The following is a 16,685-nucleotide window of genomic DNA, read 5'->3' as shown; positions in this document are numbered from 1 at the left end:
ATGATAAATGAAAAGCAAAGCATGTTTACACCTTAAAACGCTTACAGGATCAAAAGCCCTGAACATGAACCAAGCTTTCTCTGGTGAAGCCCTCAAATAATAAAGGTACTAAATTAAGTCCACACTGCAAAGCAATAAGAACGAATAGGGAAGGGATAAGGCATCATGCATCAGCCGTTAGACGAACGCGTTTCAGTGTGGTGGTCTGCTTTACCACACTGAAATGCAGTATCACGCATTGTAGCGCCTCAGCTGTCAAGCGATGGAGGCTGCTAAAACGCACCATGATGTAGCTGCAGTGGCAGTACATGCTGCTCCCTGCAGGCTTAGGTGCTCAGGTGCTAGAGCTCTGCATGCACAGTGCTACAATGTAACACTCTCTGCATCTGACACTGGCATTAGCAATGCCAATCACTGACGTCAGGATGGCTGGCGTGTCAGTACCCAATGGCAACACAGAGTTAATTGTGAGACACATTATTAATAATAGGCGGGTCAGTACGCTCCTGCTGTGGTACAAACGGGCGGGCCTCAAATGCAGTTTTCAAAGTTTTGGCGGCTGCTGCACAGTGCAGCTGCTTGGCAAATGGCAGCGCAGTTCGCCACTTACACCGTTATCATGATCCTGGTGATTCATGTAACGCCGAAGTACCCGACCCACCACCATGACGGGCAGCTCCCCGCGGCTTGTTGTGAACCTGGGTCGCTACCGGAGCACCCGACCCCGGGCAGAGTCAGTGGCTGAGGCAGTGTGTGCGTGCAGCCGAGAGCTCAGGGCCTAGCCAGAATTGCCACAGTAGTCAGTTGGTTCACGGAGACAATGCGGCCATGACCGTGCCTCTGGCTCACTTGCTGGCTGCCGAAAGAAGTGTGCCCAGACTCACAGTCCGGTGTACAGTAGTTGCTAACTTGCTATGGCTGCTAAATGTTTACCTCGTCTTCATTGCTTGATTTTGCTCATGAGAAAGTGTCACTCAGTCGTGAAAATGCCACTCATAATTTCACTGAAATTAAGAAAATGTCACACATAGCTATCTGCAACCTTGGCAGCTATGGATAAGATTTCAGCCAGGATAGCAATTTCCTTATCCACACTTGATCTCACATCAAACCACTGTGCAAACCCTAAACCTCCTTTTTACTCCTTGCATTATCTTGTTTCCAAAGAGTAAAACATAATTTCTGAAACTGTGTTTACCTTTGTAGCAAAATTACTATATTTCATGACTCTCGTAAGGGGACGAACTCAGCGTGCAAGGCACATTATTCCACCTCCCCTGAATCCCAATAGGGTGCATTGAACACTGATCATGTAACAGGAAAATAGACAGGCCCCACATGTGATCAAGACTACACTTCTCTACTCTCACTGCAGGATGCAAACCTTTTGCGTCACACGTTAGAGCTTTGCACTCGATAAAGGTCCCAAGGGCAGTAAACATTGCCTTCCTACCCTGTCAGGCACGCGGACTGACAGTAGTACAACAAAGGTAAGTGTTCTTTCACTCCAGGCTTGCCCCCCCTTTCTTAGACGGTAAAGTGACCCTTACTTGCTGGTTGAGACAGTATGATAACCCAGTCTTGGCAATGTGACCACTGTTATTAGCTTGTGCATGTTGTATATTTTTTCCTCCAATGGTCAAAAAATCTCACAGATTCTTTGATTTACTAGAATGTGCACATGGTATTTTACTGAGATGTGACCCTCACTACTGTCTGAACTTATGAGGGGGTCAGTCAGAGAACATTATAACCCTGACAATAGCTTTAAAAAAATGCATTTTATTGTCTTCATACAGTCAGAATTAGACTGTCATCCCTGCTGCATGTACTATTGGCTACTTTTGATTCCCCAACACAGAGATCTTCTTTCTCTTAAACAACCACCATATATCACTGCCTATTGTTAAAAATGTGCACTTTTGCAAACTCGAGACATAACCCTTGGTATCACAGAGATTAATTATGGGTTACATACTGCCTGGAGCTTATGCTCAGCTTGTATAACAGCCCTTTTGAGCCTATGTTCTACCTAACTAAAAATTAAACTTTCCTGATGTGCACATTTTATACCTCAGAAATCGTAGCCCTGTATATTCCTACCAGAATGGCTTAAGTAGAGGCAGTACACCTGACTTATGTGGGCAAGTCCCCTGGCAAATATGTGTTCAGATTTAATATTTAGCCACCCTTTCACATATTTTTTTTGTTTGCAGAGACCACAAAGTGCATGACCATGTTGTTTTATCACGCACAATCACCAGTGCATCTGCACCATCTTAGATAAGGGACATGGATGACACTGATTCATGTGTTACCCTTTTCTTATCCGTCATGGCTGTTCTCGATTTCATATCTGCTATTTGTATTTTCAGGTGGACAAGGTCACCATACTCCAGTTCACTGGCTCCAATCTTTAGATTTGATTGTCGATACTGTTGTATTTCTAATCAATGTCAAGAGTGACAAGAACATATGGTCCTGAGAAATACCAAACATATGCTTTATCGGGTTTGAATGAGGCAGAAACGATGACCCCTGCATTACAATTGAGTTGAAAGTTCACTCCTTTCTATTTTTTTTAACCCTATGCCTTGGGGAAGAGAATAGTCCTTGTCTGAGAAGTATCACTAAAGATTCAGGACTACCAGAAGCTCCCCAACCAATCCTGGGTCGATTTTGTGGACTACTCTAGTTAGGAACTGATGGATGGATGCGGGACAGCAAAGTTAATGATTAGGCTGGGGAGTACAATTTAATCATTAAAAAACACACATGCTCAATACTTGTTTTACTGAGTTACACCAGCACCTAGTTGACAGTAGGCTGATTGACCCCAGGAAGCTTTCTGAGGAGGCAGACCTCTGGGGTAGCACAGGAGTGTCCAAGAAGATACCTGGCAGTGACCCTAAGAGTGGTTGTTTAGGTTCCCCCTAGCAGGACGGGAGGTTAAAGATAACCCAGTCAAGTCCCAGAATAGGGGGGGAGGAAAGGGTTCCCATGCCCCATCTGAGAAACAGGTAGGTGGTTCTAGTGGGCGGTGGCCCAGGGTGCCCTATTTCCAACCCCACTGTCTGTCCAAAGAAATCACCCACTGGTAGGACCACCAAAGATTTGGCCAATATGGCGTAGCGGAAAGCAGTCCCCAGGGGCAGGTCATAGACCATGTTAGTCTGGAGATATACTCAGAGGGTGAGCTGATGATCACGGAGGATGGAAGTTGTCACTTCTACCAGGTGAAAGTGAATGGGATCCCAGTCACTGCTCTGAGGGACACTGGGGCTAGCCAGACCATAGTAGTGGAAAGGCTAGTTCCCACAGAGCAGTACATTGGCCAGAGCTGAAGGTTAACTCAGTCCCATGGACAGGACTTCTTCCACCCTATGGCCCTGGTATCCCTGGAGTGGGGTGGAGAGTTGACCCAGAGTCCCCAGATGCCCATAGACTGTATTCTGGGGAATGAGTTGCCTCGGGTGTAAAGACAACTGAAAGGGGTGACTGCCAAAGGCAGCCTGACAGTTCTGTTTTCTGGGGGTACCACTGCCAAGCAGAGGGTACAGGAGCAGAAATGGAGGGACAGGGTGAGGTTGAGGGAGGACTCACCCCTGGCCCCTGTTCAGTCTCAGGGTATAGACCCTGGGTGTTTGACCAGTATGAAGATAACACCCCTGAACTGGTGGGAGATAAAGTGGAAGTAGTGTACAAAGTACCTGGGGCTACTGCCGCCCACTCTTAGACACCTCAGAGGTCAAGGAAACATTAGGAGCCTATAGGGAACTCCTTGTCAGCCCAAAGGCTGGACGAGAGAACTAGCCAATATTCCAGCTTAGGGCCTCTATCTATCAGTGGATGGCCTGAGACTTGGCTCCTGACACTTACTGCTGTCAGTGGACTCTGTTGGTTGCTGTGCTTGTGGACAGAGCTTCCCTTGGGTTAGGGACAGACATCTGATCAAATGGGTGGAATAAGCCACATCACATTGTTAACCATGGTGGTACTATCTGCCTACTGGGATGTATTTCTAAGTATGGTATGTTGTACAGATGGAGTCCACAGATGAGGAGAAGGGGTCCCCACTGGTCAGTTCAGTGGCTCAGGACAGGATAGACAAAGGGGTCAAACTGGATTTAGAAATGTGTAGAAATGACAAGTGCATCTAGAGTAGAAGACCACTGTCCACGGTCTACTGCCTAAGCAGGGAAGTCCATCAAGGTATTAATTAGTCTCCCCTGGCTTTAGGCTGGAGAACAGTCATGTTGGCAAATGGCCCTCTCTGCAGGGTCACCCCCAAAACATTTGCCTTCCTCCTCCACTTTGTCTGACCTCGTTTTTGCTGCCCTCGGGACTCTGAGCACTTTACCACTGCTTACCACTGCCTAAGTGCAAGTGTTCTCTCCCTTAAACATGGTAACATTGACTCATACCCAATTGGCATATTTAATTTACATCCAAGTCCCTAGTAAAATGCACCACACGTGCCCAGGGCCTGTAAATTAAATGCTACTAGTAGGCTTACAGCACTTCTTGAGCCATGCAAGTAGCCCTCTGACGATGTCTCAGGCATTGCAGAGCCTGTGTGTGCAGTTTACACTGCATTTTCAATCCTGGTAAAATAAACCTTTTGTCAGGCCTAAACCTTTCCTCTAAGGTAAGCCCTTGACAACCAAGAGGGCAGGGTACAATGTATTTATATGGTTGGACATGTGCCTTTAGGTTTAGCATGTCCTGGGAGAGAAAAACTCTCAAATTCTTTTTTGCTACTGCAAGGCCTATTTCTCCCATAGGAGAACATTGAAATTACCGTATTCCATCTTTTAAGTGTAATTCCCAATTATGAAGAGTTGGACTTTTCAAGTTTGGTGTCTCTGGAATCATAGTTTAAAAATCACAACTTATAGAGAAGTCGGATTTTTAATTGCAACTCTGAAAATGTCACTTTTAGAAAGTTTGCATTTTCTTACTTTAGCCATTTGGTGCCTTCTGCTGATACACTCCTGGGAAGAGTGACAGCTGGGCTTTGTGTATTCCCCGAGACAGCCACACACAATGGGATCTCAGGTGTGACTTGTTGGGACATTCTGTGAGGATGGGAGGGAGGAGCTGGGCACAGCCTCACATTTATATCTGAATAGGTTGTGTCCTCTTCCGACACAAAAAGCTGCATACCTCCTGGTAGTGAGTCTGGAGCCAGTGCAGGGAAGACCTCTATGCACTGCAAAATCCTGTCTTTGAAGTCTCCCCAACTTTAAAGGCACAACTGGGTATAAGTACTGGACCTCCAAAAAAAAACACCACTTGAATACTGTTCTGGACCTGTGAAGACTCCAGAAAGGACTGCTGTGCCACTATGCTAGACTGCCGATTTGCTGGCCTCCTGCCTTTCTGTACTGCCCTGCTGCCTGCTGTTCCTATGCCTGGAGGAGAAGGACTGGACCAGCATCACTTGAACTCAGAGTGTCTCCAAGGGCTTGCTGGCTCGCCTTCTAATCCGAAGTCTCAGGGAGATAAAAGACTTCCAACTCTTCTGCTGCTACACCTGGACTTTGCCATCTGTGAGTCTGTCCTCCCAAGTGGTGCCACCCCAGTCCTGGATCCTTGAAGTGAGGCCAGAGGTGCTTGCTTCAATGAAACCCACGCATCCTCACTGGAACCGGCACATCAGCGCTGTTGCATGCATTGTAACGGCTGCATCGCTGCCTGTTGCGTGACCAGAACTGGCGCATCGCCTCTGCTGCGTGAACCAGCAGTGTGCGACGCTCTACCCAAGGTCTTCGCATCTCTGATGACAGCCTGAACAATGACGAGAACTCCACATCACAGCCCCTAAATTTATTGGAGCCGACGCATCGCCAGTGTTGCATGGACCAGGACCAGCGCGTCGCGGCCATTGCAAGGATAAACGCTGATTAATCGCTTCGGCTCCCTCGCCTCTTCTTCGATATCGACACAGCCAGGATCAAGGTACTTTTGTTCAGCAGGTGTAACTAGGTCCCTGTACTCGGCTCGCACTCAGCCTGAACTTTTGACTTTGTCCTCTTTCGGCATGACCAGATATCCCAAATAAGCTCCATTTTATAGTTTATTCTTAAAAAATTCATATCTCAAGTTCTGCATATTAAGTTTATGTCGTTTTGGTCTTGTTTTAATAATTAAGCTAAGGTCTATTCTTCTAACCGGTTTGGAAGTCTTTTTGTGGCGTTGTCACTGTGATACTGTTTGAAGTGTTGCACAAATACTTTATACATTGCCTCCAAGTTAATACTGACTGCTCTGTACCAAGCTACCAGAAGATGAGCACAGGATAATTTTGGGTTTGTTGTCACATTCACCTTATGAGAGACTGGCTTCACCATATAATCCAGACCCTTGCAATAATCTAGCACCGTGCCATCAATTATTAAAACTAGTGCAGCTGAAGGTATATATGCAAGCCTCATTATCCTGCCCATGATGAGCTCATGGAGCGATAAACCAGTTTTTCTGTTAGGAGAAGATCTCATGTTCATCACAATAGAGGAAGAAACCAATTTTACCAGCTGAAGCACACAATTTTGCCAGTTTATTCTTGAGCGTACCATTTGCTCATTCCACAAGGCCTGAGAACTGTGGTCGATAACCACAATGGAATCTATGGTTGATATTAAATGCTGCACAGATTATCTGCAGAACCTTGTTCTTGAAGTGTGTGCCACAATCAGTCTCAAAAACTCAATCACAGCCTTATATTTGTTGCTATTTCTGTAGCTGGTGCATTATTAGGACCAACTGTAGTTGGTTCTTGGGTCGACGAAACTTACACTCCCGACCATAAACCTCCAGGAACCACAATTTGAAACAGTGAATTCAAATCCACCCATAACATAGGGCAAATGTGTGCAAACTTGGGTAAAATGTCATCATACCACTTCGCTGGATGCTCTCGCAACTTTGGAAAATTGTATGTAAATGCATACAAATCAGCTTGTGTCCATGGCACATGCACAAGATTCCCTCCATTAACCTACCTCAAAGGAAACTCCAAAACTGAACCTGCTCCAGCTTAAGAATCACTTTCAACACCTCTTGCCATACTCTCAGTCCCTTTCATTCTCTTTTTATTTGCTGTCCCCATCTTTCATCTTTCTCAATACTTCTTCAAATCAGTCCGATCTCGAGTTCTTTAATTTGAGCTCTCAACATAATCAAGCCTATCTCCTTAATTTCATGGTGCGTCAGATCTTCATTGTGTCTCAAATCCATTTTATAATTAAGTTTCACATTTTTCATCTTGTGGATGTTGATGTCAACCTCTAATAAATCACCTAATTCCACAAATGTTTCATGTGCCTCATTTGCACATCTGGCTGCTTCCTTTACCAAGTAACTCATTTTATCAGCATTGTAAGTCAAAAGTACATTTTAATCTATATTGCCCTGTAACATCTTGCCAAATTTAATTTTCAGAATTCCAATGCTAATCTCTTTAGGTGGCTCCTCGGCCACCACTATTCTCACAGGTGTGACAGTCTGAGTCTGAGATGGTAAATCTCTACTTGTACTAGGCACTGCACTGCTGTCATCGCCAACTCTGTCGGTGCACTTGGTACAGCTCCAGTAGGAGTTTGCACCATAACACAATCCCCCGAGCACCTGTGTCCATCCCTGCAGCATTACTGGTTGTATCAACTGCTCGGTCTATATATGGAAGAGGTCTAGAATGCAAAAGCTCACTTATGTATTGATTATCTTCATCAGTCTCATCTGCTTGCTCATCTTTCTTTTTAGTTTTAGATTTATCTTGCTCCTCCTTCTCAGTGACTATGCACAGAATGTTTTTACACACTCAATTATTTCCACCCTCCAGCTTTTCTCCTGCTGATCCTACTTATTCTAAAGCCATTGTCTAAATGAACTCTTCACCTCCTTTGCGGTTTTCTTCCTCTCTTTCTCCGTAGCCATGTGATCCCATTAATAAAGCGCCTTAAACTGTGTAGGTCTGGGCGTTGGCTTTATTTCATACATGGTTTGTCTCAAGAAATCTAACTTACTAGCATTAGGGGAACCCGCTAATTGAAATTGTCAAACTTCATCATGTGCAGTATATTTGTTTCCATTATGAAATCCAAGCACATGTATAGTACCCGATCTCCTTCATCATCACATAGGCTGACATTCCTTCAGCAAGTAATTTCTGTCCCGCCCTAAGTATCTCAGTGACCTACGGCTTTACTAATATACTCCCCATTGTTTACGCTCTAAACAAATTCAAAATAAACTCAAACAGGCTCAAAATTACAACAAGTGAATTCGCGAACAACTGTCAATTTTAGCACGGACTGTCAAAGGTCAGCCTATCACAACTCGGCTTTGCCAGCAAGCAACCAATCAGAGCACTTCTTGGTGATGATGCCTCATCAATCTCAGCACAACTCCATGGTTGTGTAACCAATTACAGCACGACTTAACTGTGAACAGGAAACCTCTTTAAACCCAAATAACTAAATAAGGGTCTGTTCACCCTAGAAAGGAAGAAATACGTCAAACTACGTAAAGCAATTCATTCCTAAATCATGTAACTTCAAAATAAGACCAAGACTTAAAATCAAACGTGAAAAATTAAAAACAATCTACATAGTACTTCAAACCACACTTAGAAAGACACCCGTCCAGCGGTAATCTAAAATAGTCAGTGTGTTTGCTCTGTGAACAAGAGCAAAGTTCACAAACTCAAATTGGACACACACCTAGAAAATACATTTGTTAGTTCAAAATACTTATCAATGTGTAAGCAGCACCTCGCTCTACACTCCACAATAACAGAAATCAGTATATCTCGAGATCTTGGATTGCAACGAATCCAATAGCCAAACCAATTCAATCGATAAATCAATAGGACCTCAAATGTGTTTATAAATATGACTAATACATTAGCGTAACAGTAATCAATCCACCAATTGAACCCACAATCACCCAAACAACTCACAACAGAAACAGAAATCCACCTCATGATGTCCTTCTTCAATGCACACTCACAACATCAATTCTCCATATTCATACTTACACTTCAAATTGTTGAGGAACGCACAGTCAGTCACTTCTCCGGAAGACTGAATGCGAGAGATTTTGGCAAAATTATCAAAAATTCCTGTGTGGGCATTAAAAATGTAAAAATCGCGGGAAAGTCTTTAGGGCAGTTCTACTAAAGAGGAGGTGCTTGTATGCAACCATCCTCTCCTACCAACATTTGTGGGAGTTCAAACCCCGATAATTAATTGAACCCCAATATTTTGAACACCCTAAAATGTAATTCTGGCGGTTCAGCTCCAGCACCCTTGATCTTGCGATAACTGTCACCACTGTCCACAACTTCAAGCCCAACAATTTAACAGAGCGAAATCCAATAGTGTTTGGGACCACTCAATAACTAAGTTCTAGGTCAAATAAAAGTTAAGGAGTTGTAGTACAAAATAAATCTAAATATAAGCAATACTGGAGAACAAATTATGTATCATCCCATTTGCATATAAGAACAAAACTTCAATACAGATCACCTATATTGTCAACAAGATTTGTTTTGTCTTCGACTGTAATGATGCCTATTGTTTCACATCAAGTGCTTCTGCCCTCCTCTGAAGAAAAAATGAAAAAAATGTCTCCCCGACACTTAAGGGGGTAGGAGCAACAGCTGACCCAGGGGTCATCATGTGTAGGGTTAGGCAATATATTCCGCTCCGCCGGCTAAGTTTTAGCCACTCATGCCAAATTCCGGCAACTGCCGTGTGGCGGAGTTTTTTCTCGCACACGGCTCACCAACGGTATGTTGGAGAGTGGGATTTGGTATCCCCAGCGCAATTGTTGGTTGTTAGGATGGCATCCAACCAGAATGCTCTGTCGTGAGAGGTTGCAACCATTCGCAGTCAGGAAGCTGCCACTCAAGTAGAAAATCTACTTGAACGGCAGCAAAATCTACTCGAAAATCTGCATCCTCTAGTGTACCGTGTGGTGCCATTCAAGCTGATATGGAACGAGCTAAATCACATAATGAAGTTCCTATTTCCACTTGTTCACGGAATTCGATGGAATGTCAATGAGGTATTTTTTTAACTCGGCAGAATTCCATGGTGTTAAACTTCACAAGTTACACACAGGCCAACTCAAATGTTAATTTTGTCATTGCAAGAGATGCCTTGCCATTGTCGAGAATCTGAAAGATTTATCGAGATGGGTAGCACACAGGCGCACAATGCCCATAGGGCTAATAGGGCTTCAGCCCCAATCCCCTTCCCCCCCCCGCTCTGTGTCTCAGCCTCGGCTGCTGCAGCTCGAGCTGCTGTGACCTCGGCTGGGCAGTGTCTAGAGTCTTAGCTACGGCATGCCTGAGTCTTCCCTGGGTCTTTAAAGACCATCTGCATATTTACACACCTTTGTAAACTGGTTAACGAGGCTTAGTTGTTTTCAAGTTAAAGTACCTCCTGGGCCCCCACTCTGCCTATTCCTTAAATTTGTATTTTACATTTACTGCCATACTGTGAGAATGCATTTCAACAAATTAAAATCAACTCCTGTCTCTCGAAGCCAACAAAAGTCACACTTGGGGTCCCGTAAGGCTCGATCCTCTCCGCGCCCCCCTTCAATCTTTTCATTGAGCCCCTCACAATCATCTTGAAAAAAGCTGGAGTGAATTACCACCTTTACGCTGATGACACCCAAATCTATTTCAAAATCAAGTCTCCCAGTGACATCCAACACCTCAATGCCACTCTAACCGAGATCCAAACTTGGTTCAACGCTAACCACTTAAAGCTCAACCCAGATAAAACAGAACTAATCCTATTCTCTCCAAAAAGCAACCATCGTCCAATCCAAGAGTGGCTCAAGAATCTGATCGCCCTAAACTGCCCCATCGTCCTATCAGACTCAGTTAAGTCTCTAGGCATCACCCTTGACAAGAACTTATCTATGGAGGCCCACATCAAAACTTTTTCTTCCACATGATGACCTCAAGACAGTAGTCCAATCCCTAGTTCTCTCTAAAATCGACTACGGGAACGCCATCCTAACAGGGACTTCAAAAGCTCACCTAGCCCCTCTAAGGGCAGTGTTGAACATGGCCGCTCGACTCGTATCTGGAGTTAAAAAGATTTGAACACATCACGCCAGCTTTCAACTCCCTCAACTGGCTTCCCATGGAACGGAGGTGTATTTACAAACTGGCCTGCATCACACAAAAAAAACCTTCACTCTCCGGCCCCTAACTACCTGAGCAACAAACTGGTAAGAGCAGGTCAATCCAGAACGCTGAGAAGCTCGAACTTACTCCTTCTTATTCCTCCGAAACTGAAAAAGAAAACCACACAATACCGATCGTTCTCTGGCAACGCTCCCAGGATATGGAATGCTCTCCCTAGAGTCCTCAGATGCAACCCCTCCTTCTCCTGTTTCAAAAGGGACCTGAAAATCCATCTCCTTAACAAATACTTTCCTGACCAACGTCAACTAGCCTAGACTTCAATATACGAGTTTACTACTCTCTCTTGACATTCACGGATAGTTGGTGACCGGACTGTGTTAACCACCTTATTTTCCATGCTGTATTTTTTGTATCCCTGGTTTGCTTCCTTACTGCCTGCCTACTATGTAATTCAATTTCCGTCTGTTTTTTTCTTTACAGTATGTATGTAAAGCGCTCTGATACCTACGGGTCGAGCTAGCACTATATAAAACTTTTAAAATAAAATAAATAAAATGAAAAGGAATATAAAGTAGGGTTGACAAAAGAAAAATACCAGCCATGTGTTGTTTAAAGAGCCTGCAAAGACCTTGTCTTGACACTAAATAGGGTTATAAATAAAAAAGTATGTATACATTTGTAATGTGACTTTTCTGTCTTTGTTCCCTTTCATTATAAGCCATGGATCATTCAGGCAGCCCTAGAACACAATTAGAAGTGCTTTCTACTAATATTTGCTGTTCGAAGTATACACAGATAAGTGCTGAAAATACACTTTAGGTGACTGTTTATTTTTGTACATCTGGGACATCAAAATAATGAGCTGGCAACCCTAATCATAAGACTGGAAGTTTGTTTCAGGATCAGCACATTATTTATTTCCTCCACCCTCGATCCCTGATTAATTCCATAATAGCAATAGTTTAACTTCTATCTGAAACACTACGCCGCCGTCAATAACATGCGGAGTTACTTCAAGTGTGTGGAAATGCATCCTGACAACTCACCCCTCATTTTCACCCTTCACTTTCACGCTCACCCTGCACTCACAGTGATCACAATACACTCACACTGATCACCATGCACTCACACCATTCACCCGCTCACCCTGCACTCACAGTGATCACTCTACACTCACAATGCACTTGTGCTGTTCACCTTGTACCTCGCCCTGCAGTCACACGAGCACAATACTCACCCTGCACTCATGTGACACTTCACTCACCAGTCCTCCTCACTGCACAATCTGCAATCTCACTCAAGCCCATCACTAGCCATGCATTCATTCGTCCCACTCTGCACATCCATCCACACCCAAATTCATACGGTCACCTCACTCACCCTGTAGTCACTCCTCTTACCCTACTCTCGCACTGTCACGCCACTCACATGAGCACTCCTGTCACCCACACAGTGCAAAGGGTTAATGTGTCTGCTACAAAGAACGTGTATCATGCAGATCACAGAACTGAGTGTGAGCAAACTATGAAGAAGCGCTATAAAAAAATGAAATTAGAGAGATGGAGTACATTGTTGGTGGGTGGTAGTGAGGGAATTCATGGAGGAGGAGGAAATGGGGAGGGGCACCATAAAAAGATTGTTGCACCGTGTTTGCGGCAAGTGCTAGGGCGCCCTGGCTGGCAGTGTTAGCCACTCCCGAAGTTCGGGTCTAGTTGCGCTCCTTGTAGCACAGGATGGCAGGTGGGCAGTAGTGATAAAAAAACATTCAGCGAAGTGCGGGAGACGAATACTGAGGAGAGAAGAAGGCGTAAGGAGGACATGTGTACACAGAGATGAGAAAAAAAGAGTTGAAAAAGAGTAGGGGAACCAAATGAACTGCAAGAAAGGGAACAGAGCGGTAACGCGTTTTTTGCACCAGCACCTGCGCTCCTTCGGTGCCGACCTCACCTATTTATGGGACGCTTCCCGAAACCGGTGTTAGGTTCCCGAAGGTGGGCCCTGCCCCTTACCTCCAATCTGCAAACAGAAGAACTCAAACATCCGAATCCCGTTCCTTCGATTCCGATGCTAACTAGCTTTAACAAATACGTGAAACGTATTAGAGGTCATTAGGAAGCGGGTTTGAAACTGTACGAAGACGCTAATGAGGGGTGTTAGATGGTCTTTCTAGCTCTATTCTACAGAAAGCACTGCAATTGGTTAAAAAATATGTCCCGCCCAGAAAAGAACGGTGCTGAACCGGAAGACTTTGCTCCGCTGAACCGGAAGGCATGGTTCAGCTGCTTGTAGGCCAAACTTATTGAACTGTGAGAGCCAAGTTACTAGAACTGGTGACAGGATTTCAGCGGCTAGATCATTGCGAAATGTAGTGCTTGGCAGGAAGCTCCGCGTGCTGGGGGAAAGTGATAACAAATACAGCAGGGATCAGCTGCGCCCTGTCGCAGATGCCTGGCAAAGGAGTTCAGCGGTGCCGTCCTTGTCAGGCTGAGAGAGATAAACCGCCGCTGGCAGAAGAAGGCTTTTTAGGGGCACTGTCGCAACCCATGAGTTCCTACGGAAGGGGAAATGACTGTCCTGAGGGCATGTTAGAGTCGTTGCAGGGACCCCCGAATGGAAGTCCGGTTTAAGGATGGATGGGTGGGGGGGAACTTTAGGGAGTGGGCGAAAAACAACGAAGGGTTTGGGATATCAGTTGACATTATCCTATGGCACAAGTACTAAACAAGCATTGGCATAGCCAATAGGTCTCGCTTTTGGGACCTTATAAGTATTTAGGTATGCAGCACAATATCCTTGGTGGCAACAACATCAACTGTTGCATGGCTAAACACTTATAAGGTCCCAAATGCGAGACCTATTGGCTATGCCAAGGCTTGTTTTACTTGCACTGTATAAGTTAAAGTACAAATATAGACCAGTGAGCTAATAACTGTCATAAAAGAGCTGCATGCAACCTGCAAGGTATAGATTAGAGCGCTATGAATCTTTCCCCGAGTCTTTCATTATTAGAATGTTGCAAAAAGGGTTCATTTTGGTAAAAAAAAAAGTTCTTGTAATTAAAGAGAACCCTCAACCATGGTGTAACTTGTGCTTCTCTAGACCAAACACTCAAACTATACTGTTTATCAGTATGGATGACATGTGACTCTTACACCTTGTAGTCCTCTGTCTTATGTAACATCCCTTTATACTGATTTACACATTTTGATTGATTGTCTCTGTAATGTGTGTGTGATGTAAAGTGCTCTGACACCCTACACTGGTAGGAGTGGCGCTATAAACCTAATTAAATGGATCTGGGTGAGCAAGAGAGTGGTTCTGGAGTCTTGAGGGGCACTATTAATGGGTGGTACTGAGGGAATCAGTAGCAAAGGTGGTCATTTGGGGACGTCAATAAACAAATAGACTGGCCCTAGATATAATAATATACGTACAGCTGACAACAAGCGGAGTGCTCTTCTGCAATGGCCAAAGTCATACAACTGAATTTAATTACTTTCTGACTTAGTGACTCCACTGTTGATTCAGCATTCGACCAGTATTAACAGGTTTGAGAGCAGCAATGAGCACCCTGGCTGGCTGTAACTTGTATGTTTCCCCTGTCTTCATTGCTTGATTTTACTCGTGAGAAAGTGTCACTCGTAGTCGTTTGAATGTCACACATAGCAATCTGAAGCCTTAGCAGCTATGTCCATTGTTCCCATGAACATACTTTTCATACATTTCGACAGCTATGAAAAACTAACATAAAATACCGAACAGAAGAAGAGACGTACGAACACAGAATGTGAGACTAGTTGAAAATAGACACGAATTGGAAGCAGGGTGATGACGCATCATATGGGGTTAGTAAGCGCTATATAAAGAAAATTAAAATTTGTAACATTCCGTGTCTGCCTTTTACTTCCGAGTTCAAGTAGCCCCCTCCACTCTGCAGCTCGCTCCGCCCCATCCCTACCAAAGCAAAGCCTCCACCCTCCACTCCAGCCTACTTCCTCATCACTCTCGCTTGTACTGCGTAAAGACGCCTGCAGCGTCATTTGTCACTCAGCCTCGTTCAACCACCGCCGTTGTAGAAGAGCGGTTGCTGACCCTCCCTGAAAGCTGTCAGAAGTGGCACCATGCTGGGAGCTCGAAGGCTGCTCTTCTACGGAGTCGTGCTCTGTGTCCAGCGGGGGTTTTGCGAGACCCGTGGGTTGCGCCCCCCACCCACGAGAATAGGTGAGTAGGAGAAGCCCGACGGTGAGACACACGGTTAGGGGCAAAATGTTTGCAAGCAGGGAAGCTTCAGTGTAAAGTCCGGTGACAGCAGTAGCAGAGGGGCAGCAGCGGTTAGACAAGGAACAGTGCCAATGCTTTAAGCAGGAGAAAACCAGATGCAGGAGGAGACACTGGAGATTATTTCACGAGGCACAACAAGATGACAAGGCAGCAATAGTGCAAGTGTAACAAGCTTTGGCCGCGCGGGAGAAGGGAGGGGATTCACGCGCGCGCTGTAAGGCTTTAATGAGCCATGACAGCTAGCCAGATGGTGAAAAATGCTACCGCCGGCCACAGCTTGTAGTGCATGTGCGCGAGTGGTGCGCGCGCAGCAGTAATCACGCCATATGGCGCCTCTGCTCAAGCGCGCGCCCGCTCACATGCACTGCAAGCTGTGACTGGCGGTAGCATTTTTTGAAGCCCTTACTTAAAGTCTCGCCAGGCCAGTGCAAGCGCTGGGTCAGGCGAGACCTAAAAAATAAGTGGGGTACGCTGACGTCACGACAGGAAGTGACGTCACAAAAGGTGGCTTGCACCATCAGACTCATTGCCTCCCCTCGCTCACCCCTTAGATGCGATTGCATCAGAGCAGCCAGCGTGTGAGCAGCGTTCTGAATGAGCTCCGATCTCGCCCCAGAGAGGCCAAAGAGTGAATGTGTGGCTCCGTTTGCTCCAGTTATCGAGCTCCCGGTAAAATAGTAAGTGGGGGGACGCCATTCATCCGCGTGGTACCCCGACTCGAGCCCTGCATTGCCCCTTGCACGGGTTTGGCTTCTGTATAAAGTGAAAATTACATATTTTTAGTGAGTGAGCCAAGAAATTAAAAGGGAGAGCCGAGCCAAGGATCTGGTTTGGCTCTACGGGTCCGTGCGCAAACCAAGTCATATAAATATTGAGCATGTCAATTCATGACAGTGAATGTAAATATTCAGGACAAAGGGTCAAAATTAAGGACAACAATACAGGACAGAAGGTCACATTTTGTGACAAAAGGTACGTTTTACAGACGCACACAATAGTACATTAGTAAGTAAATCAACAACCAACATAAGTACACGTCAAAATAAGTTTATATTAGGTTGAGACAATCGTGCATTTTATTTCAAGGCCCGGAGGCCAATATTATGCATCATCCCTTTTTATTGCTCTCCAGACAGCAGCAACAAAACACTGGAATTTAGAATACATAAAACTTCCAGACGTTGAACATGCTTATACTCTCAGAACTGGCAGCCATCTTCCTCTTTTTGTTGCT

The 16,685-nt window shown here is 45.0% G+C and overlaps 1 protein-coding gene across 1 annotated transcript in view; it reads right to left on the bottom strand.

The window, feature by feature from the left end:
• Positions 1-13,385, bottom strand: part of FGFR1OP2 (FGFR1 oncogene partner 2) — a 257,887-nt gene extending 244,502 nt beyond the window's left edge. The window contains exon 1 of the mRNA XM_085652791.1: positions 13,180-13,385. Within this exon, the coding sequence (XP_085508917.1) occupies positions 13,180-13,210 (31 nt within the window). The 5' untranslated portion in view covers positions 13,211-13,385. The remainder of the gene's footprint in view (positions 1-13,179) is intronic.
• Between the last annotated feature and the right edge of the window lie 3,300 nt (positions 13,386-16,685).

The sequence above is a fragment of the Triturus cristatus genome, chromosome 4_1 (genome assembly GCF_964204655.1).
Source record: "Triturus cristatus chromosome 4_1, aTriCri1.1, whole genome shotgun sequence".
In the NCBI taxonomy this organism is placed as follows: domain Eukaryota; kingdom Metazoa; phylum Chordata; class Amphibia; order Caudata; family Salamandridae; genus Triturus; species Triturus cristatus.
This window is presented reverse-complemented; position numbering and strand designations above follow the sequence as displayed.